The 19,227-nt window shown below is 46.4% G+C and overlaps 1 protein-coding gene across 3 annotated transcripts in view; it reads left to right on the forward strand.

Moving 5' to 3' along the window:
- dachd (dachshund d) overlaps positions 1 to 19,227 on the forward strand; it is a 152,296-nt gene that overhangs the window by 57,411 nt on the left and 75,658 nt on the right. For all 3 annotated transcript variants that reach the window (XM_056289223.1, XM_056289222.1, XM_056289224.1), the window contains exon 3: positions 15,220 to 15,335. In XM_056289223.1, the coding sequence (XP_056145198.1) occupies positions 15,220 to 15,335 (116 nt within the window). The remainder of the gene's footprint in view (positions 1 to 15,219; positions 15,336 to 19,227) is intronic.

Below are 19,227 nucleotides of genomic sequence, written 5' to 3' on the forward strand. Positions count from 1 at the left end.
GTATATAGATAGCTATACGCGTGTGTATATAGTAGATAGATATATGTGTGTGTGTATATAGATAGATATATGTGTGTGTGTGTGTGTGTGTATGTATATATATATATATAGATATATATGAAATAAGGCATGCCTGAGTCCATGTGTTCGGCAGCAGTTACTTGGCCACGGTGTTTAGCAGGAGGCTTGACAGAAAGAAAGTCAGTGTGTGTGTTGTCTGATTTATTCGTTTAGGCCTTAGCTGCTGTTGGTATTGTGATATCTCTCCTGTGCCACCAGTTAATCTCTGACCTGTCATGAATTTAATGTATGTGTGGATCACGCTCTACGTCACACACCTGGAAAATGCACACTCACTTTGTTTTACACGTCAGGGAAAGACAATGGAGGGTTCGGGTGCAGGTTTTAGAGCGACACGGTTTGCTCCAGATACCAGGTAAAGTTAGGAGAACAAATGGGATGGAGACTTTTCATATGAGTTTAGGTTACTTATGGTCACTTTCACTGACGGTCACTTGCAGTGTATAGCACACTGGTACCCACTGAGCATCAATAAAATACATTCATGTGCAACTTTGAATGGGGGTGATATTATTTATTACTGTTGTTTACCACTGCTTCCTGGCCTGCTCACATGTCCTTTTAATACCACACCTTATTCACTTCAACCTAAATATGTTCTCTTCTGTACCCTCCAGTGTAATAAGTTGTCGAGTTTTATCATACCTTTGTTATGGTATCTTTATTTTTTAGAATTATTGTATTTACTATTTACTTATGTGTGTGTGTGTGTATATATATGTGTGTGTGTGTGTATATGTGTGTGTGTGTGTGTGTTTGTGTGTGTGTATATATATGTGATATATGTGTGTGTGTGTGTGTATATATGTGTGTGTGTGTTTGTGTGTGTATATATATGTGTGTGTGTGTGTGTGTGTGTGTGTTGTGTGTGTGTGTGTAACTAAGAACAATACACTAAGTCAAATTTCTCATAAACACATATTTGGCCAAATAAACTGACTGAAACCTGAATGGACTTACTGGTGAGAGCAATGGACCAGTTACGAAGGGAAAAAAAACTAATTAAAAGAAAAAAACTAATTTTTAGTCACTTACACAATCTGTTCTCGGGAATTTTGTGACGAATACAACTCTAGATTTGAAATCAGTTCATGAAATGAGCCGAGTTTATCCCTTTTTTTTCCTCTCTCTTAATTTTCAGGATAGGTTTCCATCTTCCTTCACGGTCATACTTACAGAGACTTAAGGCTGCTCCTGAAACTCGGCGGGTCCCGGACCGGGTCCGCGACGTCTCTGTCAGGGAGGGACAGAACATACGGCGCCGCTCGGAAAATAATGGCGCTGTAACATCCTGTAATGCTCTTCACAGTTTATTTGCGAGTCCGTCCCCGTATTAGAGCGGGGGGGGGGGGGGATTGCGGGATCACGACACGCATAAGGGTAATTTTAAGCAGATGCGCCTGGCATGGCCACTGTGTGCTGTGATTAGTTTCCAGAGCGTTTTGTGAGTGTGTAAACCAGCGCCGACACGGATGAAATATAGCCTGGGTTCACTGGGAGTGCAGAGAGAAGAAATGTACCCCATCTGTAATACACTGTGTAGACTAATATCAGCTCCTTTTCTCTGATATTGCAGCGAGATATCGATCTGGTGAAATTGTCCCATATTGGAGCTGTCTGTTGTGATATTCATCATGCTGTCACCTCTCCCCAGCACCTACGTGTTATTAGAAACCTGGGTTTGAAGAGGTTGAAGGGTTTTAGTCTCCGAGATGTAGCAAACAATTCATCATGAGGGAGAGAAGATAGGATGAGAGAGAGAGAGAGAGAGAGAGAGAGGATTCAGGTGAGGTGATGCCGGGTTAAGATTTATGTCTAGTCAGGCTGTACATTAAGAATTATATCATCAAGCGAGAGGACACCAGTAGTCTCTGCGATCTGCTGAGTAGGCCTATTCGCTCTCCTGCCAGCGTTAAATGGAGTTTTTTTTTTCCCTCCATCTTATAAAGCTTTTAAGAGATATCTGGAGTTTTAAGGAATAAAGCAGTGACTCATTTCAGAGACGCAGGGCAAACTAGCTTATTTGCGTGACACGCCAAAGCTTGTCAGAGGCTTCCACCGGTCTGCCGTTGTGTATCGCACCCCGTGCCAATCACTCATTGGCGACGAGGTTTAACCGGCACTCGAACCTACCTTCAGTTTTTTGCCCACCTTCGGGGGGGGGGGGGGACCGCGCTTTGAGTTCCTGTCATTTTCTCTCTGCCCTCACCGCCCACTCAAACACACACACACACACACACACCCTGATTCACGCTCGCCCAGCACAGTCAGAGATTCTTCCGGAAGGATCACAGAGATGTACACAGAGAGAACCCAACTCTTCCGCATCGTGCCGAGTAAAGTAAAGGCTTTGATTCCTCTTTAAGCGAGTACAAATGCGTGTCTGGGAATGTGCCGGCTGGGGGTTCCCTCTGAAGCTCTGACTCGGTCTCCCCCTCTCTTTAGTTGTGTGTGTGTGTGTGTGTGTGTGTACATGCATGCCTATGTTCATCTGCAAGTGTGTGTGTATGTGTGTGAGTGTGTACTTTGGTAAGCATGTATGAATGTTTGTGCGCACACACATTTGTGTGTTGTGTGTGTGTGTGTGTAGGCATGCATGGATGTTTTTTTGTGCGAGTATGTGCATGCATGTGTGTATTTGTGTGCGCGTGTGTCTGCCATTAGCCATGTATGGATGCTTGTGTGTGTGTGTGTGTGTGTGTGTGTGTCGTTAGGGGGGTGTGTGTTTGTGTGTGTGTGCCCTACGTTGCGTGTTCACATGGTACGCCTTGCTCTGTTCGCCGTGATGTTATTGTTGTAAACAGCGTTTAAAGCACAGCTGGCCAAATTGATCAGAGCTCGCATGGCGGTGAACTGGAGCAGCGAGAGTGGGTCTGCATAAACAGGCCCGCTTGTATCTAAATATGCAAACACCCTCTCATAGCAGCCCGGCACTCGGGGGAGCAGACACTGTTACTTCTGATGGGGAGACAGCGAGAAATAGGCCTTCATCCTAACAGATCCGTGTTTACAGAGAGAGAGAGGGAGGGAGGGAGCATGAGAGAGAGGGAGGAAGGGGGAGAGCAAGAGAGGGAGGGAGGGAGAGAGGACGAGCATTTTTCTGATTATATAAACATATCTTTCCTCCCCAGATCATTTTGGACTCCTCCAAGTATTTGTTTTTCATTAATTATATATATATAAAAAACAAAATCAGGGAAAAAAAGAATAATCGCTGGATCATTTTTGGTGACTGTTTCACACAGGATGGCAAGGCTGACTGTAATTAATGTTAATCACCATAGTCTTCCTGTTTAGCTTCAGCTTGGAGTATTTGTGGTTCCTGCCTCTTTTTTTTGTTTGTCTCTCTCCCGATCTATTTACATCTTTCTCTCTCTCTTTGTTCCTTAACACTCTCTCTCTCTCTCTCTCTCTCTCCTTCCTCTCTGCTGTTAGTCACTCTGTCTCCTCGTGTTATGATTACATCATCCTTTCTGACTGTTGTGTCCATTTAGACCTGAAATTAATCACATCCGACAATCTAGCTGCACTATCCTCCAAGTTCAAAAGCTTCAGTGGGGGAACGGAGAGAACGAGAGAGAGACAGACAGACAGACAGACAGACAGACAGACAGACAGACAGACAGACAGACAGACAGACAGAGCGAGGTTACAGATGATTGTGAAGGTACTTATCATTTTTTGGAGTACAGTGTATTAATTGCTTATTGGTTCATGATTTCAGAGTTATTTCGGAGTCGGTGGGATGCATAATTTTCCTCGCCATTGTTCTTTGGGGTTTGTTAATTGTCGCCCCGCTGGCAGAAGTGAAAGCAAATTAAATGCCTTAACTGGTGACTCCATCTGAAGTCACTCTTTGCAACAATTTCGTAAAACAATAGAGAGGATTAATGAAAATGCAGCTTGATTTCTGTTCTCCAAAGCTTTTTGCTACGGGGAACCAATTAACTACCCTTCAGGATGACTTTCACTTCTAACTGCCGGTCTGTTCCAGTGCCAGAAACTGGGATTAATTCTCAATTAATCCCTCCGCCATGAACAACTCTGCCTTTGTCTGCCGGGGAGGACATGAGCGTACAACACCGAGGTTACGCCGAGCCTGTTTGGTTGGAAGAGGAACTCCACCTCTCCTAAGATTGATAGGCCCTGCAGACTCGCTCTCCTCAAGCTGAAAATAAGAGCCATTAAAAAGGGACCGGGTGACAATGATTTTTGTTTTTTAAGGATTTGGAGCTTTATTAGCCATGCATATTAATCAGTCAATTAATTCCATTCGTCCTCGTGAGTGGTCTGTTTGTTTTTGGCCTGACCTTTTATCTTAGATGTGTTCACGCTCCGCTTCCTTTAAGCACTTACTCCATACTGTTTCCCATCGACACCCCCCCCCCTTCAAAAATTGAGTTTTTATGTTTAGCACTAAGCCCCCCCCCTGCCCGCCTTTTCTCTCTTTCTCTTTCTCTCCTGCCATTCTCTCTCCCATCCATCCGCCCTCCACTCCATCTCTCTCTCTCTCTCGCTCGCTCCCTCTGTCTCTGTCTCTTGCTCTGTCTCTCTCCCTTCCTCTCTCTTTCTCTCCCTCTCTCTCCCTCTCTCACTCTCTCTTGCTCCCTCTTGCTCTCTCGCTCCTCCCTCCCTCTCTCTCTTTCTCTCTCACTCTCTCTCTCACTCTCACTCCTCTCGCTCTCCCTCTCGCCCCCCCCCCCCCGAATGCCTGCTGGATGTATCCCTCTGCAAATGTGACAGGAAATATGCTGTTATAGCAGGCAGAATATTTGCCTGATGGGATTTACAATAAAATTACTACGTTTCCCTTCCATTAGGATCTCTAAAACCCTTCTCTCTAATTTATGATTACCCGGGCAAAAAGACATGTTACATACATAAAGACTGAAGTACCCCCCCACCCCCCTCCCCCCTCACCCCCCTCTCCATCCACATTTAGCCCATCCTGCTTTCAAAGTTAGTTGAGAGGACAGGAGAAATAATTGAAAAGTGCAGCTGGACTGTGTACAATCTTGTAAGGGATGCCTAGAAAATGAGATTAATCAGCGCACAGACATTGTGGGGAAAAGTTCTCGGTGAATGCCTGACAGTCGTGCTCTTTCTCTCATTTCAAATGTTGGCAGGCTAGCAGGCAGCTCCAAGGGAAATGCGCTCCTTTCATAGTTGAGTAATTGATGAATTGTATGCAATATGCAAATGAGAATCCATAAATCTTATGAATGACAGCTTAATTTATGTGAGCCTTAATGAATGCAGGATTAGATTTTAATTAAATATCCTCAAAGGCACCCTGACTTGGTAAGTTTTTAAAGCCTTGTTTTGAAGACTTGTTTCATACACAGGCGCGGTTCATGAAAAAGAGAGATCAGTCGGAGCGGTTAGATGAAATTTCCTCGCAGTTTTGAAGATAAGACCTGTTCTGTTTTGCTAACCAAAGGCACTCGCAATTAATAAATACCGGAGTAAAACCGTATCTGCCGATCTCGTTTAGGCTTTCCTAGAACTGCTCCTTCTCCGACATTTGATTAACTGCGTTTACTTGAAGCACTATCTGATTTCTATCATTGGGTACAGTATCTTTTTAATTAAGAGAATCATCCATTAGGCATGGAAAGAGTCAACCAATTAGGCGTTCCTCGTCAATTCCCGTGATGTAGGAAGTCTGCTTACTCATTATCACAGGCTGCCGATGTGATATGCAACAATCGGAGACGCCGCCGTCGCAGGCCACGGAATCGGCTTTTCATACGAGCGGTGCAGGGGAACGATCTTTGCTAGATGGCGTTCCCCAGCCGAGCTGTGCCAGACGGCGCCAGCAGAACACGATTACAGGAGTAAGCTCTTTGTAGACACTATAGGGCCGGTTTCTCTCTCTCTCTCTCCTCTCTCTCTCTCTCTCTCTCTCTCTCTCCCCCTCTCTCCCTCTCTCTCTCTCTCTCTCTCTCTCTCTCTCCCCCTCTCTCCCTCTCTCCTTCTACATGAGCCCCGGCTACAGGTTCACGTTGTTCAGAGCCATCACCGGCTCTCCCCCAGACTTGCTCCGCACCGCGAAGTGGTCCTGATGCTGTCGCCCGGCACGGCCCTTCACCGGACCGGGACGTCCGAACAGGACGGCCAAACTCGCTCTCTCTCCGAGAGACTGCTGATCCCCCCCCCCCCCCCCCCCCGTTCAGGCCGGTCCACATGGGGATCAGAGCGGAGACAACACTTTAAAAAGAGGGTTTAAGGTGGGATTGGTGCTAACAACCCCCCCCCCCGCCCCGCCTTTGATTTCGCACCATTTGATCTGTGATATATTGTTCCCCAACAAAGCTCCACCGTTTGCCAGCGGATGCAGCTGCTCCTACTGCTAATAAATACAAGTGTGTGTCTTTGTGTGTGTGTGTGTGTGTGTGTGTGTGTGTGTGTGTGGATTTTTTTGCTAGCTACTGCTCTCACACTCACGGGCCCTGCGGTTAATCCGGCTATCTGATCAGATAAGGGCGGTGTGGCTACCTGTGCGAGGCGGTGTTTGACAGGTGCAAGTGAAAGCTGATGGAGATAATCTAAGAATAGGCTCAATGCAAATACAGACGCACAGCGGGGACGAGGACGGATGGACGGACGGACGCGTGAGGTGGATGGATGAGTGAGTGCTTTTCCCACGTATCACGCCGCCAGCCTCTGAGAGATTATCATCATCACAACCAGACCGCCAAGGTCAGCGGGATGCAGACTTTTTTTTTTCTTTTCGTTTTCTTTTTCTTTTTTTTTTGAGGCGGTCTGAAGGCAACATTTATTACATTCACTTTCAAACCCTTTTCATTTCTTCCCGAGTCGTTTTTGTTTTTCATTGTCAGTTTTCCGTCTGATTCGTCAAAGGAATTTGTTTTGTTACACCTGACGCACACACACGCACACACACACACACACGCACACATATACACGTATTTTTAGACTTGACACACACATATACAATAACACACAGATACACACATACACATATAAAAACACACACACACCCACACACACACACACACCTATACACACAAATACACACACACACAATCACACACATATACACACACAATCATACACATATACACACACATACACATATACAAACACACACAACCACACACACATACATATATACACACTAAAAATGTATACACACACCTATACACACACACACACACTTATACACACATATACACACACACAATCACACACATATACACACCCAATCATACACATATACACACACATACATATATACAAACACACACAACCACACACACATACACACATATACACCCACACATACATATACAAGTACACACACATACACAACCACAGATATGCATACATACATACACATTTTTTTAGACTTGACACACAAACATACACACATACACACACACACACATTTTTAGACCTGACACAAACATATATATACACACACACACACACACACTAACGTGTATGTATGGGATGACCTCAGTATTCTTTTTCCAAGTCTTGATAAATAATTTAAAAAAGCAAAGCTGTGCTACAATAATTGATTTTTATAATTAAAGTTAAACATTTAATCTTTCCCCTTCAACCAGCAACATTATCTTATCAGTGGGGATTGTAAATTGGTAGTAATAAAGCACAGCCGTGTTAACCCTGCCTTCCCACAAACACAGATAACCTCCTGGGAGAGGCGCACTCCTAGCATCCAGGATTCTGACTGAACCAAATCACACAGTGTGTGTGTGTTTATATGCGTGTGTGTGTGTGTGTGTGTGTGTGTGTGTGTGTGTGTGTGTGTGTGTGTGTGTGTGTATGTGTGTGTATGTGTGTATATATGTGTGTGTATATATATATGTATGTGTGTATGTGTGTATATGTGTATATGTGTGTGTATATGTGTGTATATCTATATATGTGTGTGTGCTTGTACATATGTGTTTATATATATATGTGTGTATATGTCTGTGTGTGTATATATATATATCTGTGTGTGTATAGATCTATATGTGTGTGTGTGTATATGTGTGTGTGTGTGTGTATCTATGTGTGTGTGTGTGTGTGTGTGTGTGTGTGTGTGCGTGTGTGTATAAAGTCTGCACATCCAGCCGGCGATGGTTTTGCGGGCGTCTGGACGGTTTCTGACGGGCCGTCAGGAGGTGAGGAGCTGCTTTGTTTTATCAATAGGACCTTGTTTTCGTGGCTGGTCACCACCTCGGCAAACCAATCAATGGGGCACGGTCCGCTATCGCTGGGCGAGAAATGAAAAATAAACCGTAGATAATCCTTCAGTTAAAAGGTTACTCGGGGCGATAAAAGCTATTTTGTTAATTTATTTACTTGCTGCGCCGCAGAGATAAAGAAAAGGGAACAATTAGGGAATTCTAGGTGAGAGATTTTAAAAGGGCAATGACATTGGGTTAATATTTTATAAGGCCTGATTGGCAGAGACCCGGAAAGGCCTTTTGTTTACTCAAGCCCCAGACACACTGATTCACTCGCTTGTTTTGGCCGACTGGGCGGAAATGGAATAAATATCTTCATCCTTACCTTTTAGAAATGTCAAACAAAAGACTGAGATAAAAGGTTAATGGCTCAATCACAGTCAACAGGAAATATTATGCTCTCTCTCTCTCTCTCTCTCTCTCTCTCTCTCTCTCCTCCCTCTCCCCTCTCCCCTCTCTATCTCTCCCTCTCTCTCTCTCTCTTCCCCTCTCCCCCTATCTCTCCCTCTCTCTCCCCCCTCTCTCTCTCTCTATCTCTCCCTCCCCCCATATCTCTCCCTCTCTCCCCCCGCTCTCTCACACCCTCTCTCTCTATCTCTCCCTCCCCCATATCTCTCCCTCTCTTCCCCTCTCTCTCTATCTCTCCCTCCCCCCATCTCTCCCATCTCTCCCTCTCCCACCACGCTCTCTCACACCCTCTCTCTCTATCTCTCCTTCCCCCATATCTCTCCCTCTCTTCCCCTATCTCTCCCTCCCCCCATATCTCTCTCTCTCTCCCCGCTCTCTCACACCCTCTCTCTCTATCTCTCCTTCCCCCATATCTCTCCCTCTCTTCCCCTATCTCTCCCTCCCCCCATATCTCTCCCTCTCTCCCCCCGCTCTCTCACACCCTCTCTCTCTATCTCTCCCTCCCCCCATATCTCTCCCTCCCCCCCCCCCCCCGCTCTCTCACACCCTCTCTCTCTCTATCGCTCCCTCTCTTCCGCTCCCCCCCTCTACCCCCCCCCTCCAGCCCACTATTGACTTAACCAGTTTGGATTCCTGAAGGTATCTGGAGATGGCGGGCAGCGGATGAGTTTTTTTGTGCGTAACTGAATCCAGTTTGGTAGAGCGCGCTCACTTGGGCTAAACATTACACTTGTGGTTTCAATTGATTTATAGCAGATCATAATCACTGCATTAACGGCATTCTGGGTAATAAGATCTCAGCCGCTGCTTCCGTCGACAGAAAGGAGACCGAGATGGTGAGATGTCCGAACTTTGAGATCCAAAAAAAAAAGGGGGGGGGGGGGGAAAGCGCCGCTGATGCCTGATGCGATATTACGCCTCCCATTATGTCCATCACCTCGTCTCGGCTTTCTGTAAAACGGGGCGAGAACATGAATTTAATTATTGTGCTTTTATTGCATTGTTGTGTTGAAACCGGAGCGGCGAGGAGTGTATTGTTGGGCCCCGTGTGATCTGATTGGCTGTGCGGCGCAGTGTTTAGGACGGTATCGGGTTCCCCCGACTTTGCTGGATCAACACAGAGCCGGGCCATTAAAGGAAGTCTAGTTCAGGGAAAGTTCACCACTATTTTCTTTTCACTGTGGCAGCAAAACAAAAAAGAAAAAGAAACGGAAAAAAAGAGAGAGAATAGATGTGTAACATATTTGTGGCCCCGGGCTCAGGGTTGGTGGGACCTATTTTGTTTTCCTAATTGGAGCCAGAGATACGGGGCCCCCAAATATCTCCAGCATAAGTATAAATAAAGGGGGAAATATGATTCTTTGATGGCCGACCTCCAGTGTCGACATGCCGCCGTGCGAAATGCAAAGAGGTGAAGCCGCACGGTGGAAATGGCTTATCACAATCCAGACCACATTTAGCGCGCTCAAGTAAGAAATCCCCAACACAAGCAAAATAATCCGCCGGTGCAGTCGGATCCTCCAACCAGGTAAGATCTGTTGAAGCAAGACCACTATTCTTATCTTTTTTGTATATAAATGTATTTCTGATTTTTCCCTTTTTCTCCCAATTTAGTGGCCAGTCGATCCCTAGTTTAGTTCCAACACCCACCCTCGTACTGCGTGCGTTCGCCAACCGCGTCTCTCCGGCCGGCAGTCTCGAAGGAGGCGCCTCGCCACTTCCGCGACAAGGCGAATCCAGGCCGAACCACTGCTTTTTCCGACACACCCAGAGACGCATTCATGTGACAAACACAAGCCGACTTCAGCCCCCTCCTGAAGACAGCTTTGCCAATTATCGCTGCTTCATTGAGTCCGGCCATAGTCGGATCTGACTAGACCGGGGCGCAAACCCCTGGTCCCCAATGAGCAACTGCATGGACACAAAGCCGATGCTTAGACCGCTACACCACCGCAAGACCACTGTCCTTAAACCACGAGAAGTGATCGTACACCGTCAGCTCTGCAGATGAATGATTCTTGAAACAAGGTGATGAGATAGTTCTGAAGGATTTCGAGCCTTGTTCACATTGTTTTTACATCGGTAGAAGAGAAGTAGAGAAAAAAAAGAGGCCAGGCCAGGGAAGACGTGATGAAAATAGATGGTAAAGGATAAAAGATGAGAAATTCCCACCAAAATCCCAATCATAAATCCAGTTGTACCATCTTCTCCTGCAATAATGTCCTAGTTTAGAGCCGTTTCTGTGCCAGGCTATTTAGGGAATCGGCATCTGCCGCTTGATAAATAGCCTGGCTCTTTAGTCGGAGGCCAGGTCGACTTCCTCTCTGGACCCGCGCGGCTCCGGCCATCGCTAAATCTGCATCCGCAGCCGTGCAGCGCGCGTGCCGTTAAGCGACACGCGGGGAGCGTTAAGAGTAATTGAAACGCTGTGGCAGAGCTTCAGTCCACACCTGGGAACTTGACAAATTGCACCTTGTCGCGGAGATCGGGGGACATGGTCTTCATCGCCCCTTCAGGACGGCGCTGCAGATGAAGGAGCGAGCTTGGTAGCCGGGGGGGGGGGTAGGGGGTATTTGACCGGGCCGTTGGATTTTGACAGACGTTAGCCGTCCCCTGTGCTTGGGTTCAAAGCTGCTATTCAAGTCAGCGTCTTGCTTTCATGAGCGGCCGGTGTTGGGTTGTCTGCAGAATGTGGCTGAAACGCAATCCCTCCAAACACAGCGAAATGTCCTGCAGCCCATCCACACATTACCTCCACTTAACCGGGCTTTTGTACCCGGGTCCAGCTCCTCTGACACCATCAAAAGTTAATATGACATTTCTCTCTCTCTCTCTTTTTTTTGTTCCTTTTTCGAGTTTTTTTTTTTGTGCCTTTAGTATTGTTGGTAAAAAGCCTTTTACCATCACATGCCCTCTATTGAGGTCTTTCATAAATAATTCAGCCGGAGTACAAGTGAAAGTGATGACAGCAAAACTGTCTGCGATCTCTCCCTCTCATAAGATCAAAGAGCTGCTTCTATAGAAATAGGAATTACATTTCCAGACGTCCCTGGCTCTGGCGGACACTCTCTCTCTCTCTCTCTCTCTCTCTCTCTCTCTCTCTCTCTCTCTCTCTCTCTCTCTCTCTCTCTCTCTCTCTCTCTCTCTCTCTCTCTCACTCTCTCTCTGTCACTCTCTCTCTCTGTCTGTGTGTGTCTCTGTCGCTCTCTCTCTGTGTCTCTGTGTGTCTGTCTCTGTGTGTGTTTGTGTGTCTCTGTCTCTCGCTCTGTGTCTCTCGCTCTCTCTGTGTCTCTGTGTCTCTCTGTCTGTGTGTTTGTGAGTTTGTGTCTCTGTCTGTCTCTCGCTTTGTGTGTCTCTCTCGCTCTCTGTGTCTCTGTTTGTGTGTGTCTGTCTTTCTCGCTCTGTGTCTGTCTGTGTCTATGTGTGTCTCTCTGTCTCTCTTGCTCTGTGTGTGTCTCTGTCCCTCTCTATGTCTCTCTCACTCTGTGTGTGTGTGTGTGTTTCTTTATTAGCATGACAAATATACATTTGTATTGCAAAGCATTTTCACATAAAGGACAATAAGAGTGCACGAATACAAAACATATGTACATCAACACATGCAATACAACAACTTACACAGCTACGTCATGGCAACAAGGTCCTGTGTGAGTGGATGTGTGTGAATTTGTCAGTCTCTGCGTGTGTGTGTGTGTGTGTGTGTGTGTGTGTGTGTGTGTGTGTGTGTGTGTGTGTGTGTGTGTGTGTGTGTGTGTGTGTGTCTCTCTCTGTGTCTCTCACTCTCCCTCTCTCTCTCCCTCTCTCTCTCGCCCCCCCCTCGCTCCTTTTCTCCATCATTTGGGTTTGCTTTCCCTCCAATGGGACCCGGTGTTGTTGGATGCAGGGCTGCTTTTAGTGCTAAAACCTGCAGTCCGCATGTGAGGGTGTCAGCACATTCAGACAGACGGAGCGAGAGCACTCTCTCTATTAGCGAGACGGAGGTAAATAAGCCCCACATAAAGACATGGCTGAATAAATTCAGCTACAGAGACAGGCCAGTGTTTGAGCTAATACACTGCGTTGTTCTGTGCAGACACACCGCTCAATGGGGGAAACAAGTGGTGTGTAACACAAACAGTGTTGTTAACTGTAAAACTGAAGAATGAAAATGTAAAAAAAAAGACTGAACATGGAGAAAAAAAACCCCACATAGAAACAACTCATTAAATCAATATTTTAGTCGCTTTAATTTTGTGTCAGAGATTTCATGCATCGGTGGTTTAGCTGAAATCACCGGTGTAGATATTCAGTGTTTTCATCTCAACATACAGCGGATGAAAAAAGCGCACGAGTGCAAATAAACTGATGAAAGAAAACGTCTTTGTACAGTCGTGGCGACCACGGCAGTTTACCGAGCTAGTGGGGATAACTAACGGCTGTTCTTTCATTCATTCGTGTGTTGACGGAGATGCTGTAGTGTGATTTTGTTGGACTGAAAATGTGGATCCACAAACGACGCTGGGCGATATGGAAACTGTTATGGTGATAATAAGGCGTTTTACCCGATATCGATCTAAACCCCAGTAGATCCTTGCATATGCAACACCACTATGTGTGTCAGGACCCAGCAGAGCTTCTTCACATTGACCTGTTTGTAATGTAAAATATGACATCACACCAAAACTGGTTTTCACATCATGCTCCCTGTTTCACAGCTCGTTTTTTGAGAAATCCTAGGTCCTCATTTTCATTAATTTAGTCAAAATTGGAGCGTCTGGGTAGAGTAGTGGTCTATCCCGTTGCCTACCAACACAGGGATCGGCGGGTTTGAATCCCCATGTTACCTCCGGCTTGGTCGGGCGTCCCTACAGACGCAATTGGCCGTGTCTGCGGGTGGGAAGCCGGATGTGGGTATGTGTCCTGATCGCAGCACTAGCGCCTCCTCTGGTCGGTCGGGGCGCCTGTTCGGGGAGGGGGGAGCGGGAACTGGGGAGAATAGCGTGATCCTCCCACACACTACCACATCCCCCTGGTGAAACTCCTCGCTGTCAGGTGAAAAGAAGTGGCCAGCCACTCCACATGTGTCGGAGGAGGCATGTGGTAGTCTGCAGCCCTTCCCGGATCGGCAGAAGGGGTGGAGCAGCGACCGGGAGGGCTCGGAAGAGTGGGGTAATTGGCCGGACACAATTGGGGGGGGGGGGGTCAAAAAGAAAAAAAATGTAGACAAAATGATATATGATATGACAATATCCAGATATCAGCCTGTAAACATTAGGATACGTTGGATTATATTGCCCGGCCCTGTTAAGGCAAAATAACAAACTAACACAACTACCCAGGTGATAAAATAATAATTTAAGTTAAAAACGTTCTTGTGATGATGATGATGATGATGATGGTGATGATGGTGATGATGACTTGGTGTTAAAACAAAAACATGTTTTAAAAGAGAGTGAAACAAACCTTCCTGTAATGAAAATGAAATGCGTGGCCCGGTAAGGCTGAAAAATGGAGTATTGTACCTGAAATAATGCATGAAGCCAATATGTCACAAGTGTCGAGACACCGCAATTCATCTTCAGCGGCGACACCCCGCGCCGCGTTCGCCGAGAACATACGTATCGGGCTTTGTGTAGAACCCGGGCCCCTTCATTATACACCCACCGCATCTCTTCTCAGCCCACAGGCGTCCGTCCGGTCACCCAGCCCGCGAAGTTACTATTGATCGTAACTGGAAGCCGTGTTAATAAGTGAGTGAGTGAGATGTTTGGAGATTCAGGGGTGTATCGGCTTTGAGAGGCCTTCTCTCCTCCACGGCGAGGTGGCACAGTCATTTATCATGGCTGGATCTGTGCCCCTCGTTTGGTGTAATAAAAGTCCCTCATCAGAACCGTCCAACAGGTCTGAATCACTCTGTCACACCACCTTCCAGCTAAGGCGCGCATTAAATCAAGCAAGCAGAACATTTCCTAAGGCAGCCATTGCCTTTTAATTTCCTGAAGAACCTTAAAATATCATTCATTACCAGAACTACACATATTTGGTTTTTAAAAGTCTCATAAATCAATAGTGGCCTGACTGCAATAATTATAACAAGTTAACATGTAATTTCCAGGCCGAGGGCCGCGCACTGGATTTTAGCATATGCAAACGAGGCAATTCAAATAGTGTGGGGATATTAATACGGAGGAACAGGTAACGAGGTACGGGTTATGAATTATGCATCAAAAAGTGGTTGATCTTCAATAAAGGAAATGAATTCACCGTGTAATCTAATTAGTTATGGAAGTCTATTATGTTGAGCTGCAGAAAGCAACTGTCCTTGAAAAGAAAATTTATTTACAGTACATGTTAGCTCTTTGCAATGCAATTGCATTCTGGAGTGGTGCAAGTGTGGACACCCCCCTGCCCCCCCCCCCAACACACACACACACATGCGTGCGCGTTTGCTCCCTCCCCCCTCTCCGTCTGGCTGGCTCCATTGCTCCTCTCTTGCCCTCATTCTCCTCCTTCTTCTCCTCTTTTCCAGCTCCAGACCAGGCCGGCCCCCAAAGAGGACACAGAGTGTGACATCGCCAGAGAACCCACACATCATGCCCCATTCAGTCCCTGGTCTAATGTCCCCCGGTATGATCCCACCCACAGGTACGGAGTGATTCTCTACCTCCATCTCTCTGTTGCTATGGCTGCACAACTCTCTCTCTCTCTCTCTCTCTCTCTCTCTCTCTCTCTCTCTCTCTCTCTCTCTCTCTCTCTCTCTCTCTCTCTCTCTCTCTCTCTCTCTCTCGCACTCACTCACTCACTAGCCGTATTTCCATCAATGCATTTTTATGCGCATTCTGAAGTATCGCAGTAGAAAAGCTGGATGGAAACAGCCAAATACCATAAAACCTCTTCAGTATCACAAAAAAAAGGCGTTTATGCTCACTCGAGGTGGTTTTGGCTTTTGTTAATGAAGAGTTTACTCATTAAATTAAAATATAATGAAATGCGAATAGAATTTAATCACGTGGTCGTCCGTTTCTTCATCTTAACTGGTCCGTCTTCTTCATGGGTGTGGATATGTGGGTGTATGGATGAATGACGTAGGACACACAAAAGTACATTTAGGGGTTTATGTGCTGTAACAGATCTGATGAAAACACAACTTAATTCGCGTTTTATTTTTTTGTGACTGAAGAAAAGTTTGCTTAAAATTCATTTGACAGTTGGATGGAAACATAGCTGATGTCTCCCTACATCTCTCAGCCTCTCATCCACCCCCCACCCCCCCGCTCTGTCTCTCTCTCTCTCTCTCTCTCTCACTCTCTTTCTCTCATACTGATGCACACACACACACACTGTCTCAACCAGTGGTCTCCCAGCATCCCACAGCTTGTCCTCTAAATGGCAACCAGACCAAACTGACACATGCACTCAACCACCAGACACCAGCCGCTCACTAGTTCACCAAAAACAGACCCCTCGCTCAGCCCCCCCCTCCACCCCCCCATAAAATGAAGAGGGGGAGAATAAATTGAAGTGGAGATCTTTTCTCCCAGATTATTCCAGTAGATGTTGCATTTCGCCTTGAGTGCATTCTAATTAGCGCGATTAAATCCACTTCACTGGTGTATGTACATAGGCAGTGGTGATGCTAAAGCAAGCTTATCACCACCAGAATCAACAACAACCATTTGTGCCCTGACGTACCCCGGGGCCGAGTCTTATAGCAGCTAATGCTTTTGTTCTATTTGTGGCTGGTTTCATTGTGGCTGCTTTGATGTCGGTGGCTATGAGTACACTCATTTGCATACTTTGCTCTCCTCCTTCATATGTCTTTAATGATATTGTAGTGTTGAAATAGTGTCTTTGACTGCTCATTTCATGTACCGTGTGGCACTTTACATATCGCGTTTCATGGGAACGCGGACTGTAAGACTGTGAGGAGACGCGCTTCACGAGCTGGTTTCTGTTGTTTTCCTGCTGATGCTCTCGGTTGCCTGGAGTATTGGGGCAGAGTTGAGAAAGAAAACCAAAAAAAGAAAATTCTTACCTTTCACGTAACTGTAAAAGAAAAAAGTGTGCGGAGAATAAGTAAATTGGTGTTCATGAGGTGTTTGAAATCTGGTATTTCAGACAGATTGGGCCGTCCTCATGATTCCTCCGTAACACTGGAGACTAACAGAGCAGAGCTTTGAACTCGGGGGGGAGATGGCGGGGATGAGGGGGGGTCAGACTATCTGCTTCTTAGTGTGGAACGAAAACTTAAAGGCCACGGTGAACACAGAGAAGGACAATGAAGAGAAAGACCAGTGTTATTTAGTGGAACATAAAGCAACAAAAAAAGAAAAGAAAAAAAAGAGAAAAGCCTTTTGATAGCATCCCCTTTAAGCCCAGAGGGACTCTGTGATCTTGACATTTAGTCAGGGTATTCAGGGGAAAGAGATAAAGTAATTGAGGTTTTTCAGTTCTCTCGTAACTGCCGCCAGCTCCCTAACCGCAGAGACACCCAACTTTTCCACCAGTTTTAATATTCTGCTAATGCAAACTATTGTTTTGGCGGCAGCACGGGACATTTAATTCTGTGTAAATGACACATTTTAACAGAACAGTTATAATGTATCATTGACACCACATACACACGAGGTAGCGGAGGCAGCTAATCCACTCCCATTTATTGAAATTATTATTCCTGATGGAAACTGTCAAATCTGCAGTGGCGACCCCCTGAAAAACAGGGGGAAAGGCTGAAAGAAGAAGATTGAGAGATCGCAAAAAGCGACACAGAGAAACGGCGTTATGTTGTCCAGCTTTACATGTTGAGGCGTAGCGCAGGTTTTCCGTGGAGCTTCTCGTGCACAGATGGACGGACTGGTTTCACACATATATCCACCGAGCCTGCTCGCTCCGAGGAAACACCTCACCGTGTCATCTGGACTGCAGAGGAAAGAGCGAAACTGCACAAGATGTTTTGTTCACAGCGGCGGGTCATTTCTCTCCTAGTGCCTGATTTACAAATGAACTACCTGCTGATGTTACCTCCCCCGACTACCAGGACCCCCATCGGCCCCGAGCAGCTGAGTCCATTTAGACAAAATTTGGCTGAAGTTCCTGCCCCATGATGCCTTACCTAAATAACAAGATTCAATTACATACACAATCAAATACGTCTCCGTTGTACAGATCGAGACAACCAAACCGATGCACATATTGTTGATTATTGTGAATATTGTTTACTTCTGTGCTGTTGTACACACTGCCTGCCTCACAGTAACTGGACTCATCATGGCCTACTTATACTATAGCACACCTCTGTTATGATAGGCCCGAAGTATTACTCGTACTCATACCATATCTGTGTTTTTCATCATATCTTGATTTTTGTCATGTCTTTATTTGTTATTGTGTCCTTATTTTTTATCATTATTGAGGTTTTTTTATCCCCCCCTTTCCCCCCCAATTGTTTCCATGCAATTACCCCACTCTTCCGAGCCGTCCCGATCGCTGCTCCACCCCCTCTGCTGATCCGGGGAGGGCTGAAGACTACCACATGCCTCCTCCGATACATGTGCAGTCGCCAGCCGCTTCTTTTCACCTGACGGTGAGGAGTTGGATTCACGCTATTCCCCCCTCGCCCCCAGACAGGCGCCCCTGACTGATTCGAACCAGCGAGCCCTGTGTTGGTAGGCAACAGAATAGACCGCCATGCCACCCGGTATAATTATTGTTTTATTCACTTGTATATATGTACACATGTGTTTGCAGAACATACTTGGCCACTAAAACTGACTAGCCCTGTCCTTTACCTCAAGCGAACGTGAGCCAGTTGTGACTCGGACTCAGAAAACTTTAATGTCCTCCAAGAGTTACGTCTTTTGATATTAGGTTTGTATTATTGTATCAAAATCAACACGACCAAAATGCGCCACAGTGGAGAAATGTGCTCTTCACACCCTCGCGGCCACATGTGAAACACATTGTTAACATATGTATCTTTTGCCCTTGACACCGGCTCCATTTAGGGAAAGGACAGCTTAACATGCTTAGGCCTCCATTTAATGAAATACCCCTTTATATGTGTGTGTGCGTGCGTGCGTGTGCCTGCGTCGGCGGCTGAAAGCGAATGTGTCTGCTCGTGTACACGCTCGTGTCCATGCCCCCCAGGAGGGGCTGCCCTGGAGCCTTTCCAGTTGCTGATGCATTACAGGCAGATTGGCCCCCCAAATCGGATTATTTGCTGTGGACTGACACCACACTGAGATGACATCTCCTTTTAAAGTGGAGAGGCCTTCCACTCACACTCTGGCCACTACTTAAGCAGCCGCTCTAATATAATTCATTTATGTCCTGGCTTCGGCCTCACCCCGGGAGCACTGCACTCACCATTAGAGAAATGAATGTCACCTACATCTTCAGTGGATGCATCCCGTACTTAACTGAGAAAGACAAGGTTTGCTCGGTGCTGTCTCGAGTCCAAAAAAGCTGGCCGGTTGGCGCGGTGCGGCGCGGCGCGGCGGCCGCCGGCCCCGGTGCTCAGCACACATCAGACGGCACG

This window comes from Lampris incognitus, chromosome 11 (assembly GCF_029633865.1).
Source record: "Lampris incognitus isolate fLamInc1 chromosome 11, fLamInc1.hap2, whole genome shotgun sequence".
Lineage (NCBI taxonomy): Eukaryota > Metazoa > Chordata > Actinopteri > Lampriformes > Lampridae > Lampris > Lampris incognitus.